A 19,231-nucleotide genomic window follows, 5' to 3' on the forward strand; every position below is an offset into this window, starting at 1 on the left:
CGTTGACAATATGTTCCCTACTGGCCCCCACATGATATGCTTGATGAAGAGGCTCTAACTGACCTTATTACACAATTCCCCCACCCTTTCATCGTCTGTTGTGATTTTAATGCACACAATGTGCTTTGGGGCTCTGCAACTTCCTGCCCCAGGTGTAGAGCAATTGAGAGGCTTCTCATGTCGTCATGTGCGTACTTGCTAAATATGGGACAGAGCATGCATTTCTGCACAGCAGCTGTGTTGTTCTCTGCCATTGATCTCTCACTTTGCTCTCCAGCTTTTGCTCACACTGTTCAGTGGGAAGTGGTTGATGACTTGCACAGAAGCGATCACTTCCCATTCTGGATTCACCTGCCAGGTGGAGTGGAACCCAATAGGAAGTCGCCGCGATGGGTGCTCGGTAGAGCAGACTGGACAATTTATAGCCAGTTGGCCCAGTTTGAACATTGTGCCAATGTCGAGGCATGGGTGAATCATATTATCAAAATGGTTCACTGCGCCACTGCAGCATCCATTCCCCAGTCCACGGAATACCAGAAGAGGCACCTGTCCCTCGGTGGAGTGACGGATGCCGCTATGCTAGCAGGACTAAGTGTGCGGCTCTGCATAGGTTCAAGTGTCAGCCAACTGCAGAGACTCTAGCAGCCGTTCGTGTGACAAGGGCAAAGTGCCTCCGGGTTATTCGGGAGAGCAAGAAGAGATCGTGACAACAGTTCTTGAACACCATTAATTGTTCCACGAAGAGTTCCATTGTATGGGAGACCATCAGGAGAATTTCTGAGAGAGGAGGGAGGTGCCACATGACTGCTGTAATGGGGAACGCCACTCTCCAAACCAATCTGCAAGAGTCAGTCAGGTCCCAGGTTTCCATTGCCATAGATCAGTTGCTGAGAGGTGCAGTTTGGACTTCCAATCCGCCTCCGATGAAGATTACAATTGCCTATTTTCCATGTGGGATCTGGATTCTGCATTGTCTGCAGCTGGTCACGAAAGACTCCATTATAGTATGCTGTGGTACCCCACCAGGCAAAACAAAGATATCTTCGTCACACTTTTTAGTGCCATTTGAGTGTCGGGTCACTTTCCTGACTCATGGGGTGAGGCAATCTTAATTCATCTTTTGAAACCTGGGAGAAACTGTACATGCCCAAGCAGCTGCTGTAGTGTTACCCTCACTATCTGCATGGGAAAGACATTGGAGCAGATGGTCACCCGCCACCATGTCTGTATCTTAGAATCCAGGCAACTCCTTAGTCGCTTCCAATGAGAGTTCAGGAGGTATTGCTCCACCTATGATAACCTGGCCTTGCTGGAGGCAGCTATACAACAGGCTTTCCTATGACAGCATCACCTTCTTGGTACATTTTTTGACATCAAGAAGGCCTACAGTACTACCTGGAGGCATCTTATCCTCGAGCAGCTTCATGAATGAGGTTTTTGTGGAAGTCTTCCCATTTTTATCTGGTCCTTTCTCTTGCAACGGTATTGCAAATACCAAGTCAGTGACACCCTGTTTTATCACTTTGAGCAGGAGAACGTTGTCCTTCAAGGTAGTGTTTTAAGTGTGACTGTCTTTGCCATAGCTATTAATAGTATTACATCAGTAGTGAAAAGTCCTCTCCAGTGTTCTTTGTGGATGACTTCACTGTGTCTTGCTGTTCTTCAAGCCTTGCAACAACAACACATCAGTTGCAACTAACTCTGCAACATTTGGATGAATGGGCGCAGATGAGTGGTTTCAAGTTTTCAACCGAGAAATCTGTGTGTGTTCTTTTTAACCATTCTCGTTCCATTTTTAGCTTTCCAAGCTGAGGATGAGGGATACTGTTCTTACTTTTGAAGACACAGTGAGGTTTTTGGGCCTCATATTTGACTACAATCTTACATGGTTGCCACATCTTAAGAATCTGAAAAAAAAGGTCCCTTAAGACTATGCCTTTTAAAATGTTGTAGCCATAGTACACGAGGAACAGACAGGACTCATCTGCTGTGGTTTTACAGGGCATTTGTGTGATCTCAGCTATATTGTGGGTGCACAGTGTATGGGTCTGTGAGACCCTCTTATTTAAAGATGTTGGATGTGGTGCACCATGAAGGGATTCAATTGGCCACTGGGGTATTCAGAACAAGTGGCGTACCAAGCCTCTGTGCAGAGGCTGGTGAATCACCACTTCACATCAGGCGACGGCTATTTACGGTACACCAGGCATATATAACACTATCTACACCATACACACCCACACACCATACTGTTGCTGGGCCTCTAATGGAAAGGCTTTTTCGTAACCGGCAACAGGTAATTAGGCCCTATGGGATTCATGCACAGGATTGCCTTCTAGAGATGTGTGTGGCTGGTCTTCATGTTTTACATCATGGTTAGAGCAGATTTCCACCTTGGTTCCTCCAGAAGCCCAGACTTATTTTAGGCTTGACCAATTTTTAGAAAGATCGTACATCAGATTTTACATTTCAATCTCTGTTTTTTAACATTTTAGATATACATCACGGTCTCACGGTAGTGTACAGTCGTGGACAAAATGAGCGAGACCCCTCGCCTTTATGTCACGCTGATCCGCACAGCTTTAATGCACAGCATAACAGGCAAGGCGACGAAGTGCTACCAACATACTATGCACAGGCGTGAAATTGACAAACTATCCGAACTTTGTCCGACTGTTTTCGATCATGTGTATGACTATATTAATGCTGATTAGTGTGTTATACACAACACGTAAATATAAGATATAAATGAAAGAAGAACGCCAGTTAGTATGAACTGTGCTAATAAAAATGAATTTCAGCTTATCGAGATAACATAACTGTTTTGGTAAGACAAAGTACCCCAGATCGTTATGAATTAGCAAAACTGGTTTTAAGGGCTGGGTAGACGGATGGACGGTCAGGAAAGTGAGACTAGTAGGGTTTCATTTTTACCGATTTAGGTGACGAAATCCTAATAACGAAAATAGCTACTACAGTTACTGAAGATGAGGGCAGCATAAATTATTCCCCCCACTCTTTACTGGAAATGTTCTAGTTGCAGACGATACATCAGCATATTACTCGTAGCTATGCTTTCGATCCAAATCACGTTTACAGGAATGCAAATAAAATCCATTTGCATATACACGTGGTAATTCAGATCCCAGTATTAATGCCACCGCGTTTTAGAAGTGCGATCATTCCCATTGCTAGGTAGCTTAAGAAACACTTCGGCTAATGAATGTTTTCTGGCTGTGGCGAGTCTAATGGAGAATTCGAAACATTGTAGAATACGTTTGGCAGCTATGTAGCTGTTTATTTCCTGGGATGGTGCAGAATTATCCTACTAAATTAACAGGCTAATGACAGTATTTTGTTATTTCGATAATCACCCCAAATGATTGACACATAAGCGGTGACATAAAGATAGAAAATTCTTGTTTTTGAGTCCAGAAAGCTCTATGCAACAGAAACTGCAGATCATTTTTCCATTTTCATTGCGAAATTGCCGGCTTATTCAAGTCTGGGGTAATAATAGAGGGCTGTTTGCCTGGGTTGTCTGCTAGCGTAGTGAAAGGTGTTTGCTACTGCAAGGGAGCTCTGGTTTGTTTACGGTTCTAATCTCAATGGAGGCAGATAGACTAGCAGTAAAGCAATTTTAAGAAATTCTCGCGCCCCAATACGTTTTATTGCTACCTTTATTCTGTACCGGCGCGCTGTGGATGTAAATATGAAGATCTCAAAGAATTTCATACTTCTTACTGATTACTTTTCCCGCTTTTCTCAATGATTGAATTGACGTATTTGTGGCACTGAATGATTTTTAACTGAATTTCGTTATGCATCTTCACGCATTGCTAAATTTGCGCACTTTCATGGTAGGTCAGCAACGGTAATCCAGAATGACTGCTCGGAACGTTGACACAGACCGTTTCACAGCCGAATACGCATAATATTTTGCTAATTCGTAACAGTCTGGGGTACTTTGTCTTACTAAAACAGTTATGTTATCTCAATAAGCTGAAATTCATTTTTATTAGTACAGTTCATACTAATTAGCATTTCTTCTTTCATTTACATCTTATATTTACGTGTTGTGTTTAACACACTAATCAGCATTAATATAGGCATACACATGATTGCAAACAGTCTGACAAAGTTCGGATAGTTTGTCAATTTCACACCTGTGGTAGTATGTTGGTAGCACTTCGTCGCCTTGCCTATAATGCTGTGTAGCAGACTTTAAAGCTGTGCGGATCAGCATAACGAAAACGCGAGGGGTCTCGCTCGTTTTGTCCACGACTGTACATGATGGCTCCAAACAAGGGAACTCCCTTGGCTGCTCTTTCATGTTGCCTGACCATTACACTAGGATTCGCCTTCCTGATGAGTATACCATTTTCTCAGCAGAACTCCACATGATCCAGAAGGGCATGGGCCACATGCACCATATTCAAGGAAAATATGCTCCGATGCCCTCAGTGCCTTAGAATCTTACAGAATCTGTATCCAGCTGAGGAGTTGGCCCAGCTGATATATGACCAACTATACTTGCTCTAACAACAGAGAAAGCAGGTGTCATTCTGCTCAGTGCCAAGGCATGCAAGGATTTGGGGAAATGAACAGACCGATTGGGCTGCCAAGGAGGCCTGCAGAGGACAATATGTGACAAATTGTCCTATTCCCTTTCAAGCTGTAATTTCTGCATTACAAAGCATGCTGGTGTGAGGTGAGGAATGGCTGGCAGTGACAAACAATAAGCTGCAATTGGTGAAGTCAACTATCTGGCTGTGGCATTCCTCCTGCCAGTTGCTCAGGCAGTTTGAAGTTACTCTTACTTGTCTACACATCAGACACTTCTCTCTTACACATGGCTTCTTACTACAAGGAGAGGAGCCCCCGTTTTGCAGTGCGTGTGGGGTGCGAAACACTGTACTCCATATCTTAATGGAGTGCACTTTATACCATGATGCAAGGGCAGAGGCAAATATCAGTGGGGATCGGCCCTCTATTTTAGTTGATGATGAGACAAGTGAGATGGAAAGTTTTAATGTTTTGTGACGTGTGTGGACTCTGACCTAAACTTTTAGGCTGCAGGTTTTAGCGTGTTGCAGAGTTGCTGTCTCCTGCTTTTTTATTCTTGCAGTCAGCCAGCATCATCCATCTGATATAGTGTTTTAACTCCTTGTTCCCCTTTCTTCCATTTCGTTAAATTTTTAATATCGGCATGATACTTTGTTTCGTTCTTCTGTGTGGGGACACACACTGTTTCTGACTTGTGTTCTTTTAGTTTAAGTGCTGTTTCACACTCTTGTTTTGAATCATTTTCTGACAGTTGTCTCAAACTGTTTTCGTGTGGGTGCTGAAGACATTGCTGTCTGTACCCATCTCAACATCTCCACCTCCATCCATCTGAAGTCAGGATCACAATTTGCATAGTGTCTCTGCTCTCAACTCCAACTTCCCATACTGACACCTCTTATCAGGGAGCAATTGCTTAGACCACGATGGTGTGTACCCCGTCCTTGAATCTGTTTCAGCGTATCCTTTAGACTGAAAGACTGTTGATCCAATGGTTTTTTGCCACGTGCCCCTAGCCATCCTTGATGCATTTTTGGGTTCAGAAGTTGTATACACTGACAAGTCTTCAGTTGACGGACAAACGAATTTTGCCTACACACATGCAAGGTGCAATAGACATATGCTCCCTACCAAGCAGATGCAATGTATTCATTGCAAAATTGGTGCTCATCACTGGAGCCCTCAGTCACGTTCGTTAGTGCACTGGTGTGACATACCTAACTGGCGGGGGCTCCTTGAGCACTCATCAGGCTATCCTCTGTACCCATTGATTGTGACTATCCAGTATCTCCACTCTGCCCTCCTTCAAGCTGTATGTTCAGTCATCTTTGGACCCCAGGTCACATTGGGATCCCAGGGAACGAACTTATCGGTTGAGTTAGGTGCCAGAGTGCTGACTCTGGAGATGGAGGTACTGGAACCGGACGTTCAGTCAACACTACACTGTCAATTGTTGAAAATTAATAACATGGATTGGTGTGCCCTGGTTTCTCCAAACTAACTATGAGCAATAAAGGGGACCATGACCATGTCGCAGGCTTCCTCTTGTGCTTCTTGCGGAGAATCTACCATTCTCTGTTGGCTTTGCATTGAGCATACTTGGCTGACAGCCACATCCTATGATGTAAGGATCCAACCCACTGTCGGTGATCCACATCCTAAGGCACTGCGCAGTTTGGCGATCTTAGGGTGAAATCTTAAACTTTTTGACACACTGCGTCTGTTGCTAGTGGAAGACACCACAACAGCTGATCTGCTTTTAGGTTTTACCTGTGAAAGTGCTTAGTACTGCTCTTGTGAGATAGGGCACATTGACCTCCATGGGTTGTTAAGGGATTGGAGGGGTGCCCCATCACCTGCTCTGACCCAGGTGCCGACGGCTGCCCTTGCTCAGTAGTCTGGTCTGGCTCCTGCCCTTCCTGCCTTGTTAATTCTCCTTATTCTTTCACATCTGTCATTAGTTTACTGCCTCACCATCATTGTTCTCTTTCCTGAGATTTTATCAACTTGTCTGCATTGCTAGCTTTCTTGTGGTAATGGAGGGTGAGGAAAAACTGGTCAGAAGCAGAGACTGCACCTCCCATCGCATAACATATCCCAGGGTCCTCCAGCTGCTTTCAGGGGGGGATCAAATTACCTACCTTCACCTTCTTACCCCTGTCTCACTTCTGTCTCTTGGGTTTATTTATTCTCAGTTACAATCGAGTTCAGCAGGATTCTTCTTCTGTATCCTCCTCTGAGCCTTGACACATATAGGATGGAGGAACTGCTTGTAGTTCTGTCCCTTTATCCTCAGTCAGTCATAGCCACAACTTTATTGAGATATGTGGATGTAAGAGTTCACAGCTGTTTCTTGCAGCAATTGAATACTAGGCTCAAAGTAAAGACCATAAATAAAACAGATATCAGATGTATCCCCAAGGCTGTGCGAACTATGCAAGAGAAACACAGTGTAGAGTTTTACATTACTTAAAAATTTATCAGAATGAAACCATTGGAGACAATGAATTTTCAGAATTAAGTGGCACAGAATCAAAGTGAGGATGATGAAGTGCACATGGCGTACATTTTAACAAAACACAACTCTAGCTCTGTAACGTCACACGGTGTTTCATGCCTTTCAGTACTATAATCAGTCTTAGGCAGCATTCATACTGTGTGGTGGGATGGGCTGTGATGGGATCTACTGCACTGGTCCATGCCTAGCCATTATAAGCCGTTGCCCAGAGTGTTCAAAACGTGCACCGAGCCAGGACTAGAAAAAGATGGAAAATCCGTTTCCTAATTTTCATGTTGTACAAACGCTTGACTTTTATGAACTAATTTTTCCCTTAAAAGCTTTATTTTCCTTGTCAAAAAAGAAAATGCTAATTTTTCATTTCAACAGAGTTTTTAAATCCATAATGTGTTTCTCAATCAATTTTGAAGAAAGTATATGATTTAAATAGTCAGATTTTGTGCACTTGGTAGTGTAGCTTCTTAATAAATGACTTATCATTTCGTAATCCATAACAGAAATTGTGAAATTATGCTATTTATCAAAAATGTGCATTTGATTTACAAATTTTATTGTGAAAAAGTTTGATAGTGGGTAGCTTACTGTTACATGCATTATTGTGAGTGAAACACACCTAAAAGTACTAAAGTTTTTGAAATGTTAGTGACACTGATATCTGTTGTCATCTGCAAGTAAATGGGAATTACTGAGTGACAGCGGTGCGGTGATCACATGCGTATGGAGTTCATGTGTATTTATCGTAGTGTCAAACACCGCAGGACAGAAAAAAATTAATTACTACCAACCAGTGCAGGCCTAGTGTTGGTCCCTCATGTTATTTGGGTGATCCATGTCTAGAAAACTCCGAATACATACAAATTTTTACCCCAGCAATGACCATTTACAATGGCTGTGGTTTTACGATAGGCCACACTTGACCTTATAAAAGGCTAGCAATTATTTGTTGTCAACATCCCACAGTTAGTGGAATGTACATTTCTTATTTGGAACTAGAAGAGGAGAATATATTAATGTAAGAGATTTTGATGGAATACACTAAAAGCTTGAGACATTCTACTTAACTGCTTTCTTGTTGGAGATGTAAAACAGCAGAGGCCAAAAAAATAGAATTATAGTTATATTGTTTCTACATCAAAGTTCATTAATGAACAAGGTATTCTATTTTGAAATTTTAACTTTTGTATGTCTGTGAGTGTGTTTTATGACAATATAATGACATCTCATCTCCATCCCTGAGCAGTTTAGATTTTGATTTTTCTATTTTAACGGAAAGAAGAATGCAGCCATCAGTTTTTCACTGCCAGCTAGTGTGTGCTGTCGCATAGAACAATGATTTTGACAGAGCAGTGATTCATCAAGTATTTAAGCACAGAAGAAATTGTAGGTTATGGACTCATCCCATGAATAGCAACAGACATTTAGGAGAGTTTTTCGCTTCACATAAAGAACTAAAAGCATCCTAGAAAACTTGTGTTCATATTACAGAATGAATCATAAAACATTTCAGTACGTGCTGGAGAACATTCAAGACCAGAGACACATTAGGAAGTAATTAGCATCATCATTTTTGGAATACCTTGCTTTGCTTTCATCAAAGGTGTTTTGTCCTTTTTTAGTTTCATTTTCTTTCTTTCTCTCAAAAAAGAAAGGCAGTAGGTTCTTTGCCTGGAGCCAATGACTGCGTCTCATTCTGAATGATCTTCTTTGTCTTGTGGGCAGATAGATTGATGAGTGCACATTCTTGAGATAATGCCATTGGCTCACTGGTTCTGTTTCACTGACAAGGAACTGCATAGCTCTTGGAATTAAGATAGTTTTTAAGAAATTGTGATGAAACCAAGGCCAAGTGGAACTACAGTTAGATGGTAATTTCCTGAATCACCAGACCTGATTTTGCCAAGTTTTTCTCTGTTGATGTCTCTAAGGTGTTTCCATTTCACTTTAATTTGAAGAATAATGAAAAGGTGTAAAAAATATAGCTCTTTAGTTCCTTATTACTACAAGTATATTAAAATATGTGGACTAAGTAACTTTGCATGTAACAGTACAAAACTTGTAATTTTTCCTCACTGATTATGAAATGTGAAGGAACTTCTTTTATAATACAGGAAAAAAGGAAAAACAAAAAATCTTATGCAGTGGCACTTGTGATAAAAGCAGATGGAAAATGTCTGCTATGTGTAGTTCTGAAAAAAAGTTCTGGGTGTTGCCAGAACGACCCAGCTCTCACTGTGCCACAATGGCCCGGCTGCCAATGTGAACGCCTCAATGCAAAGCAATGGGTTTGATATCACAGCCCGGCCCAGCATGCACCGTTAACACACCCGTAGAATAAAATGTGTCATATGAACAACACCGATCAACACCAATGATCAATCACATTTTCTCAGTATGACCTTACTACTATGCAACATACCCAAAAGCAAACCACTGATAAGAAAGATACTTGTTTGTTTTGGTGGGATCTCATGTGTTACAAACAGCATGAATGGTATCAAAAGTGTCTGTATTAAAAGCACTGCCTTTGAAAATGCTAGAATAACACTTGTGTTGGGCACTCTGTCAGATAGTAGGAAGCTGCCCCATGATTCTTTGCATGAAAGAGAAACTCTGTAACAAACTTTAAGAAAAGAGATACATGGCTAATGACCTGATGTGAAAAAGATTATATAGTTTGAATCAGAAGACCAGGCTATTTGCTTAAGAGGAGGAAAATGCTGGTACTGGTTTCTTTAAGGGGACACCTCACCCAGAAATTTAAGAATCTGATATCAGAGGGATAATGTGGACATAGTAATAATTGCTGGTGGTGTGAGCTCACAGCTTCAAACAATGGATGTTGTTGTGAATAGATTTTTCAAGAGCCACCTGCAACAGATAGAGCTGAACCTGGTACATGTTAATTATTGCGCACCCTTTTGCTCATTCAGTTCTGGCATGTTTTGTCAAATTTCATACACTATTTGAGTAACATGATGGTGAAATGCTCATGCAAAAAAGTTATAAAGCCTCAATTTCAACCAGGGAAGCTGCAAATGAGCCCGGCACAAACCAGTGACATTTGCAATGTGATGAAAACATCCATTGCTGCAAAAACAGTGAAAATTAACATCTGTTGGGATCCATGATAACTGAGACCAGTGTCTTCCTAGAGGCCAAGAAGAACAAAAGCATTGGTACCAGTGATGGGTGACTTGACAGTTTTATAGTTTCAGATAAGCAATTTCGTTTGGGAGTCTAGTTATCAGTGGCAAGGTAGTGCAATTCTGTGAGGTGGAGAACAAAATTATGAAACACAAGGTTGATATTGTGGGCCTTGCAAATATAAGAATCTGTAATTAAAGAATTAAATAAGGTAAACAGGATTCTAGGGATGAATTGTGTTATGCCGATAGCTGTATAGTTAACATTTTCTATGAACTTTCAAGAATTTTGCTTTAGAGAAATGCAGACTATTGTTCTCACGTTAAATCAGTTGTTTACAACTTCCACCCATCTCCATCTTTTTGACCTATTGTTAGATATTTGGCATTGTGTTCTTGTAATTATCTGTGAAAAAAGTGAATGAGTTATTTTTTTTTTATTATTAGACAGCAACATTAAACTCATTTTGTTACTAAACCACCAATAAAAATATTATTTAAAATTTGTTAAAATGGCATCGAAAGGAAATTGTGTGAAAATGTAATTGATATATAGTCCTTCAGAAATCATTGTTTTGTGGAGAGTATTGTTGGAAAACCATTATGAAATGCAAATCGGCTTGGATAAAATTTCGTCTTCATCTAATGAATGACAGCTCTCTTTAAATGTAGATAAATCCAAGATAATGTCTGTCTAACAAGCAGAAGAAACCTGACAGTAACAGATTATTAGATTAGTGTTGAACAGTTTCAACACATCGCATTCGATAAGTACAACCAGGAAATCACCATAGTGCAGACAATTATAACTAGCTTCTTTGAATGGCTCAAAAAATATTTGTGGAATCATCATGCATTAATAGGGTGTATACATCCCGGGAAATCCAGAAAAAAACCTAGGAATTTTTTCATACAAGAGAAAACTGGAAAAAGCCAGGAAATTGTTTGGAATTCCAGGAATTTTTCATTGTTTAAGTTTTCCGTTAAATTTTTGTGGTTTTGACTGGTAAGGAATGATTCACTAGCAAAGAATTTTACTTTGGCCCACTAATGTAGAATAATACTGCAGCAATAAAACAAACAAGAGAATAACAGAAAAATAAAAATTTAATTACCAAGAAAATGCACCATTTACAACAACATAACTCAGAAGCCTCTGCTGTCAGCAAAATGTGTCCAAGGTTTTAAGATGAAGTCTATGCAGTGCTTCATAGCTACAAACTGCTTTTGATGAGCTTGACGCCACAACTGCTTACATTAGGTGCATGTGAGCAGTTGCCAGCGGGCTCATGCGCATGCACAGAGCTGAAGTTACATACCTTCTCCTGCTTTGGCTACTTGAAATATTCTTTGCTGTACCATCAGTAGCAGCAAGCAGGCAGATGCTACCCAAAAAATCTTTCTGCTGTGCTCAAGCTGCCAGGTTCATGCATGCACAGAGCAGGCTCGTGTGTGTGTGTGTGTGTGTGTGTGTGTGTGTGTGTGTGTGTGTGTGTGATGGAAAATCCAGGATGGAATGTAACAACATTAAAAGTATGGTTACTACTCACCACATAGCGCAGATGCTGAGTCGCAGACAGGCACAACAAAAAGACTGTCAGAAAGTGAGCTTTCAGCCAACAAGGCCTTCCTTGAAAATAGACATGACATATACACTGGCGCAAAAGCAACTCACACACACATGACCGCAGTCTCTGCCTGCTGAAGCCAGACCACGAGCAGCAGTGCATGATGGGAGAGGCAACTGGGTGGTGGAGCTAAGGAGGAAGCTGGGTCAGGAAGGGAGATGGTAAAGTGCTGCTTGTGGGGCCACAGAGGGATGAGACAGAGAGAGAGTAGGGGAGCTAGTTGCAGTCGGTAGGCTAGACAGAGATGCGGGGAGAGGGGAGGAGTGAGAGAGAGAAGTAAAAAAAACTGAGTGTGCATTGGTGGAGTAGAAGGCTGTGTGTGTAGTGCTGGAATGGGAACAAGGAATGAGCTGGTGGGTAAGGACAATGACTAATGAAGGTTGGGGCCATAAGGGTTACAGGAACATAGGATATATTACAGGGAGAGTTCCCACCTGTGTAATTCAGAAAAGCTGGTGTTGGTGGGAAGGATCCATATGGCACAGGCCACAAAGCAGTCACTGAAATGAGGAATGTCATGTTGGGCGGCATGCTCAGCAATGGTGTGGTCCAACTGTTTCTTGAGCACACTTTTTCGGTGGCCCTTCATGCGGACAAACAGCTTGTTGCTCCAGTCCTAGGTGGTACTGAGTCACGAGGGAATGCTCCTCTGTGGCCAGATGGTGGGACTTTGGAAGATGGTAGGTGACTGGAGAGATAAGGCACAGGAGATCTGATTTGTACAAGGTTGGTAGGTTAATTATGGTATATTTTAAGAGGGTCCTCTCATCACTGTGTTGGCCACAGACGGCTGGGCTGTGTGGAAGGCACTTCTTGGTGTGGAATGGGTGGCAGCAGTCAAAGTGGAGGCATTGCTGGTGGTTGGTAGGTTTGATATGAACACAGGCACTGATGTAGCCATCTTTGAGGCAGAGGTAAACATAGAGGAAGGCAGTTTGTTGAGTTAAGTAGGACCAGGTGGTATCTATTTTTGATGAAGGCTTGTCAGCTGAAAACTCAATTTCTGGCAGTCTTTTTGTTGTGCTTATTTGCGACTCGGCATCTCAGCTGTATGGTGAGTAGCAGCTTTTGTGGGGGGTAATTTTGCTGTTTCCTCTTTGTATACAGCTTGTACGCCAATTGGAAACAAAACTGATTTCTGGGACTTGGACCTGTCAGGTGAATTTAAATACATTTACATAATTACTTTGTTTTTTTATTTTCTTTTATTTCCACATATTTTGGCAATCGAGCATTAATCGTCCTGCAGGACACTGAAGTTATTTTTGTCGGTTTGGTAAAGAAATTTGGCTTTCATTAATGTTCTCCACAGACAGTCAATTTATTTAAAGCAAAGTGTTTCATTCCTCACTGTCGGTCTGGTTTACCGTCCACTGAATTTCAAGTGAACGTTTTCATCTCCTGGCACATATGGTATTATGCTATAATAAAGCACCAAACACGAGATAATACAGTACTGGTACTTCAAGAAAATTTGCATCCCTAAAACCACACCCAAAAGATTAATACCAAGTATGGGCATAACTTCATTGTGAATCTGGACATACGAATGAGCATGTTGAGCCGAATTGTGCATTTCAGTATGGTTTACGAAACTCCGATGACCTTGGAGTATTCTTTGATCTCTTATTTCTTGTTGTCATAACGTAAGATACTATATAGGTACAACCATTTGTAAATGTTCTCTGGAAGATGACTATGCAGGCAAATTTGGCCAGTAGTATTGAAAATCTGTTTTCCATGAAACACTGTGTTTTTCGGTCACAAGACATGTTTCAACGCTTGCCTTGTACCACCTCTATGCTTGATGTTATTTCTTAATTTCTGTTGTTTACACCTTAAATTTACAGAACGCCATTCGTCAGTAATATAGACTGGCACCACACCATGTTTTATCATTGAAACTCCTCACAAGGCTTTATACACTCCTGGAAATGGAAAAAAGAACACATTGACACCGGTGTGTCAGACCCACCATACTTGCTCCGGACACTGTGAGAGGGCTGTACAAGCAATGATCACACGCACAGCACAGCGGACACACCAGGAACCGCGGTGTTGGCCGTCGAATGGCGCTAGCTGCGCAGCATTTGTGCACCGCCGCCGTCAGTGTCAGCCAGTTTGCCGTGGCATACGGTGCTCCATCGCAGTCTTTAACACTAGTAGCATGCCGCGACAGCGTGGACGTGAACCGTATGTGCAGTTGACGGACTTTGAGCGAGGGCGTATAGTGGGCATGCAGGAAGCCGGGTGGACGTACCGCCGAATTGCTCAACACGTGGGGCGTGAGGTCTCCACAGTACATCAGTGTTGTCGCCAGTGGTCGGCGGAAGGTGCACGTGCCCGTCGACCTGGGACCGGACCGCAGCGACGCACGGATGCACGCCAAGACCGTAGGATCCTACGCAGTGCCGTAGGGGACCGCACCGCCACTTCCCAGCAAATTAGGGACACTGTTGCTCCTGGGGTATCGGCGAGGACCATTCGCAACCGTCTCCATGAAGCTGGGCTACGGTCCCGCACACCGTTAGGCCGTCTTCCGCTCACGCCCCAACATCGTGCAGCCCGCCTCCAGTGGTGTCGCGACAGGCGTGAATGGAGGGACGAATGGAGACGTGTCGTCTTCAGCGATGAGAGTCGCTTCTGCCTTGGTGCCAATGATGGTCGTATGCGTGTTTGGCGCCGTGCAGGTGAGCGCCACAATCAGGACTGCATACGACCGAGGCACACAGGGCCAACACCCGGCATCATGGTGTGGGGAGCGATCTCCTACACTGGCCGTACACCACTGGTGATCGTCGAGGGGACACTGAATAGTGCACGGTACATCCAAACCGTCATCGAAATCATCGTTCTACCATTCCTAGACCGGCAAGGGAACTTGCTGTTCCAACAGGACAATGCACGTCCGCATGTATCCCGTGCCACCCAACGTGCTCTAGAAGGTGTAAGTCAACTACCCTGGCCAGCAAGATCTCCGGATCTGTCCCCCATTGAGCATGTTTGGGACTGGATGAAGCGTCGTCTCACGCGGTCTGCACGTCCAGCACGAACGCTGGTCCAACTGAGGCGCCAGGTGGAAATGGCATGGCAAGCCGTTCCACAGGACTACATCCAGCATCTCTACAATCGTCTCCATGGGAGAATAGCAGCCTGCATTGCTGCGAAAGGTGGATATACACTGTACTAGTGCCGACATTGTGCATGCTCTGTTGCCTGTGTCTATGTGCCTGTGGTTCTGTCAGTGTGATCATGTGATGTATCTGACCCCAGGAATGTGTCAATAAAGTTTCCCCTTACTGTGACAATGAATTCACGGTGTTCTTATTTCAATTTCCAGGAGTGTATTTACTCCTGAAGTCAAATAGAAACTGCAAGTTATATATTTTCTTGGCTTCACAGATAACTTTGTTAATTTTTATACAGTTTGAAAAGGTTATCAAATACTTGTTATCCTTAGTTTTGATGTACACACACTACTCCACCCGCCCCGTTTTTTTCCCCCCTTAAGAAATTTGTATTCCTTCTTACGAGCTTTTTGCAGTGTTGTGTGGATGTAAACCTGATAGTAAATTCTACAAGGGTTGAATGAAAAGTAATACCTCCACTTTCGTTAATTGGATTTGGATGGGAATATTTTAATAAATCAAACCCAGAGATAATCCTTTGAATGTGATCTTTAATTACCAATATTCACTTTTCCACATAATCATCAGCCAGCTGGATACATTTCTGCCAACGATGAACAAGTTTTCTGAAGCCAGCACGGAAGAAATCAACACTGTTTCCACAACCACAGTATCACAGTTCTCTCAGCGTCTTCATCAGAAGCATAATGATGTCTTGCATCAACATTATCACCATAAACTGCTTTCATTCTCTGATGAATCTCCTTTGGGGTGACACCACCTGCTGTCAAGAATTCAATGGCTGCACATTGCTTAAATCGCATTGACTGACCATCTTTGCAGGGTTCCATACTTTACACTGTTGCAACACAACCTTTCAATGCTAGGGCTTCCCGCCAACTAGAGCTGTAAAGAAGAGGCTACGGAACAAACCAGTACATGCCGCATACCAATGCTGCCAGTTGTTGAAGAGTTACGAAGGTGGAGGCATTACTTTTCAGCCAACCCTCTTACATAACAGTATTGCAGTGTATGAATAAAAAACAGTCTATGTTAATCGCAACGTAGCAAAATATTAGAGTACTTTGAGGTGTAGAGTCTAGTTTTTAAATGAATGGATGGGATATAGTAAAACAATTGCCAACTCCATATGTTCCCTCCGCACAACACGCTGCAGTGCTGGACATGGTGCCCCAGAACACATGAAATTCTAAACAGAAATACAATCAAGTGCATTATGAGCAGATAATGTCATCGTTGGCTGTGCATATGCAGTAACAACTGTTTTGTGCCTCTCTCTGGCAACTCCCTCAAACGAACCTGTTTCTAACAGGCCATGGGAAAATATTGTGGATGGTGGTTTGAGAAGCTTTACTTTCAAAGTAAATATGCTTTTATGCAAGATGAGTTATGTTACACATAAGAATGTGTTACAAATTTCTTAAATCGTGGAGCATCTGACTCTCATTCAAAACTTAGCACTTTGAGAACCATCCATTTTGAAAAACTTCAGGCCCAGAAGACCAGCCACTTTTGTCATTATTTTATATTTTGCTGGCACATTTGTGTTTTAATTTATACTAAAAGGTAAAACACACAAAAAAGGCGAATATTATTTGTGAAAGCTTAGCTTTTCTTGTAGCTGTAGTACATGTATATTACTTTAATCCATGATCTTTTCCTATTTGCTTGTTCACACAACTTAGCAATGAAGTTGTTGGCTGACTACATCACATGTTCTGTGATGACCTGCTGTCATTGGCTTGCAAGACCACATGATGTGAACTATGATTGGCCGACAAAAGTGCATCACAAGTGTGTAAAACCTGTGCCATTCAAAAGATTGATAAGTTTTACAGGTCCGAGGAAAAGTATACTGTCACTTAACACGGAAAAGTGTATTTTCACTCAGGAAAAATTGTATTGTCGCCCGGGAAAAACCCGGGAAATTTTTTCCTCCTTGTCCGCATATACACCCCAATTAAACACAAATTGTGGATATCATGACTGCATCTGTGATCTACCATATGGCATTAAGTTAGAGAGGATACATAATGTACCATGGTGAGTGGGAAGAAAGATTGTTAGTGCCCTTCGATACAAGCCTAAACTTTCTAATTTTATTGCTGTACTATTAAGCAATGTGTTTGTTTAATTTTGGTGTAAGACTATGAATGAGAAACATTACCCCTGCACCTCATGCTATAATTTGTTGAGCACTTTGTTAAATTTTGTGACACATTTCAACCAGATTAAATGAAAACTGTGACAAAGTGCATGGGTCTTCATTGAATCTCCTCATCTCATGCATTAATCTAAGAAGTAATGTGGTTCCAAACTATCAAACAATATTCAAGAATTAGAAAGAGGGTTTTCTAATATGTCAGTTCAGCATGAATTAATTTTTGTAGGTATCTTCCCGTATATTTTACTCTTCCTACTACCTTCCCACAACTAGATTTATGTAGTCTATTCATTTTGTATCACTTCTGACAGATACTTTTAGATACTTGATGGTTGTGGCTAATTCCACTGACGAATCACCAATTGTATAGGTGTACAGTATTTGACCCATTCATCTACTTATTCGCACTAGTTATATTTATGTTGAGGGTCAGTTGGCCAATTTTGCCTTGGGTATTACAGGAGACGTAATGGCTAGGAGGTAAAATTGCAGTACTACCAATAGATACAATTAAAAGTGAAAACCTAAGTCCCAATTCATACATAAGATTACTAAAGCTTAAGTCGTATAATTTTTTGTATATCTTTTTCATTTTCAGCGATCACTCCAAGCGTACCACCACCCCCGCAGCCTGTGCTTCACATGAAAGAAGTATTTAGCAACCAGTTTGATAATTTCTGTCCGAAAGACCTTCATCCTCCTACAATAGGAAAACGAAGACCTTTGCATGGTGTAACTGCAGAAACAGGACAGTTTGATGATGCTGACTGATATTCGGGAAGTTCAGCTTTTTGTAAATGTGCAGAACGTCTGGTTGTTTCAAGCCCGATTTGAAAGCGTCATCTTAAATTTAAAAAATGACTGATGTTTTTACTTCTGTCGACCCATTTTAAAGTTGCAGTAATTTATCGTGCAGTTCAGTTATGGATTACTTTGTGAAGAGTATGACATTATGTTCAGTATGTATATTTAGAACCCATTAATTGTGCTGTAACTGCAGAGAAAATGGTGTGCATGCAGTTTGCATGTTAATTTTAACATATCACATTTTCTAGTCACTGTCTGTGTTTATTACCTACATCATTATTTAAATGTTGAGTTTGTTATTGTACAAAATATTTGTTTTTCATGAAGTGTTCTTACACATCTCTGATGAATTGCTCATTATAGTCATTTAGCATATGTGTTTCTGCATATGGTCTGTTACTTTTTAATTTGAATCATTGTCTGAAAACACATAATTTTCCTTGAGTTTCTCTGATAATGTGTAATTATATTAATGTATGTTATGTGAGTTGCTTGATTTAATTTGTAACATGTACCTGGCTTTGAGGAAACGAAATATTTTCTTTTTGAAAGCTAATTTAATTTTACTTAGATCTTCCGGACCTACCACTCACAGTTGTGTGGTTGTGTTTTATTTACTCATCCGCGTTGTAGCCATTGTTTGTTGCTGTATGTTTTAGTATGTACAACTCTGGTAATTTTGTTCTGTTTTATATAGATACAACATAGTCATGCTTTTTCAGTTGTTAGTATTTTATTTAGAATTGCGATTTCAGCATTAAACCATTTTCAAACATCTACAAAACATGATACAACTTAGTGACAACAATGTAAAGTGGGATTAACAGTATGTACAGCCAGTTTTGTTGTTTAACATTCATTTACTTCTAAGATTTTGACGTATAGGTTTACATTAAGCAGAGATACCAAAGATGTTGAAGAACAACTAGTCAGCAATATTAGTCAATATCAGTACTTTAAACATAGCTGCGCAACAGCAACGGTTCCACGTAATCAGATTAAGAGCAGCCGACCAGTTGCAAAGGATAAAGTAATCTTTACCTAGGTTTCAATAGATATAAATCTATCTTCTTCAGAAGACGGCAGTATTACATTAACATGAAGTGATATGTCCTTATCATTTTTACAAACATCTGCATAGTTTCATTAGTCAAATAAAATATAGCCCTGAGAACAGGGTTTGTCAGACAAATAAAATAGGTACATGGAAGTTGGAGAGCGCATAAGCGACTTATGCGCTCTCCAACTTCCATGTACCT

At 41.4% G+C, this 19,231-nt stretch overlaps 1 protein-coding gene across 2 annotated transcripts in view; it reads left to right on the forward strand.

Annotated features, from left to right (window-relative positions):
• Positions 1 to 18,910, forward strand: part of LOC126457811 (leucine-rich repeat-containing protein 1-like) — a 147,466-nt gene extending 128,556 nt beyond the window's left edge. For both annotated transcript variants that reach the window (XM_050094427.1, XM_050094426.1), the window contains one exon: positions 17,764 to 18,910. In XM_050094427.1, the coding sequence (XP_049950384.1) occupies positions 17,764 to 17,936 (173 nt within the window). In that variant the 3' untranslated portion in view covers positions 17,937 to 18,910. The remainder of the gene's footprint in view (positions 1 to 17,763) is intronic.
• The last annotated feature ends 321 nt before the right edge of the window (positions 18,911 to 19,231 follow it).

Source organism: Schistocerca serialis, chromosome 2, assembly GCF_023864345.2.
Source record: "Schistocerca serialis cubense isolate TAMUIC-IGC-003099 chromosome 2, iqSchSeri2.2, whole genome shotgun sequence".
NCBI classification, from domain to species: domain Eukaryota; kingdom Metazoa; phylum Arthropoda; class Insecta; order Orthoptera; family Acrididae; genus Schistocerca; species Schistocerca serialis.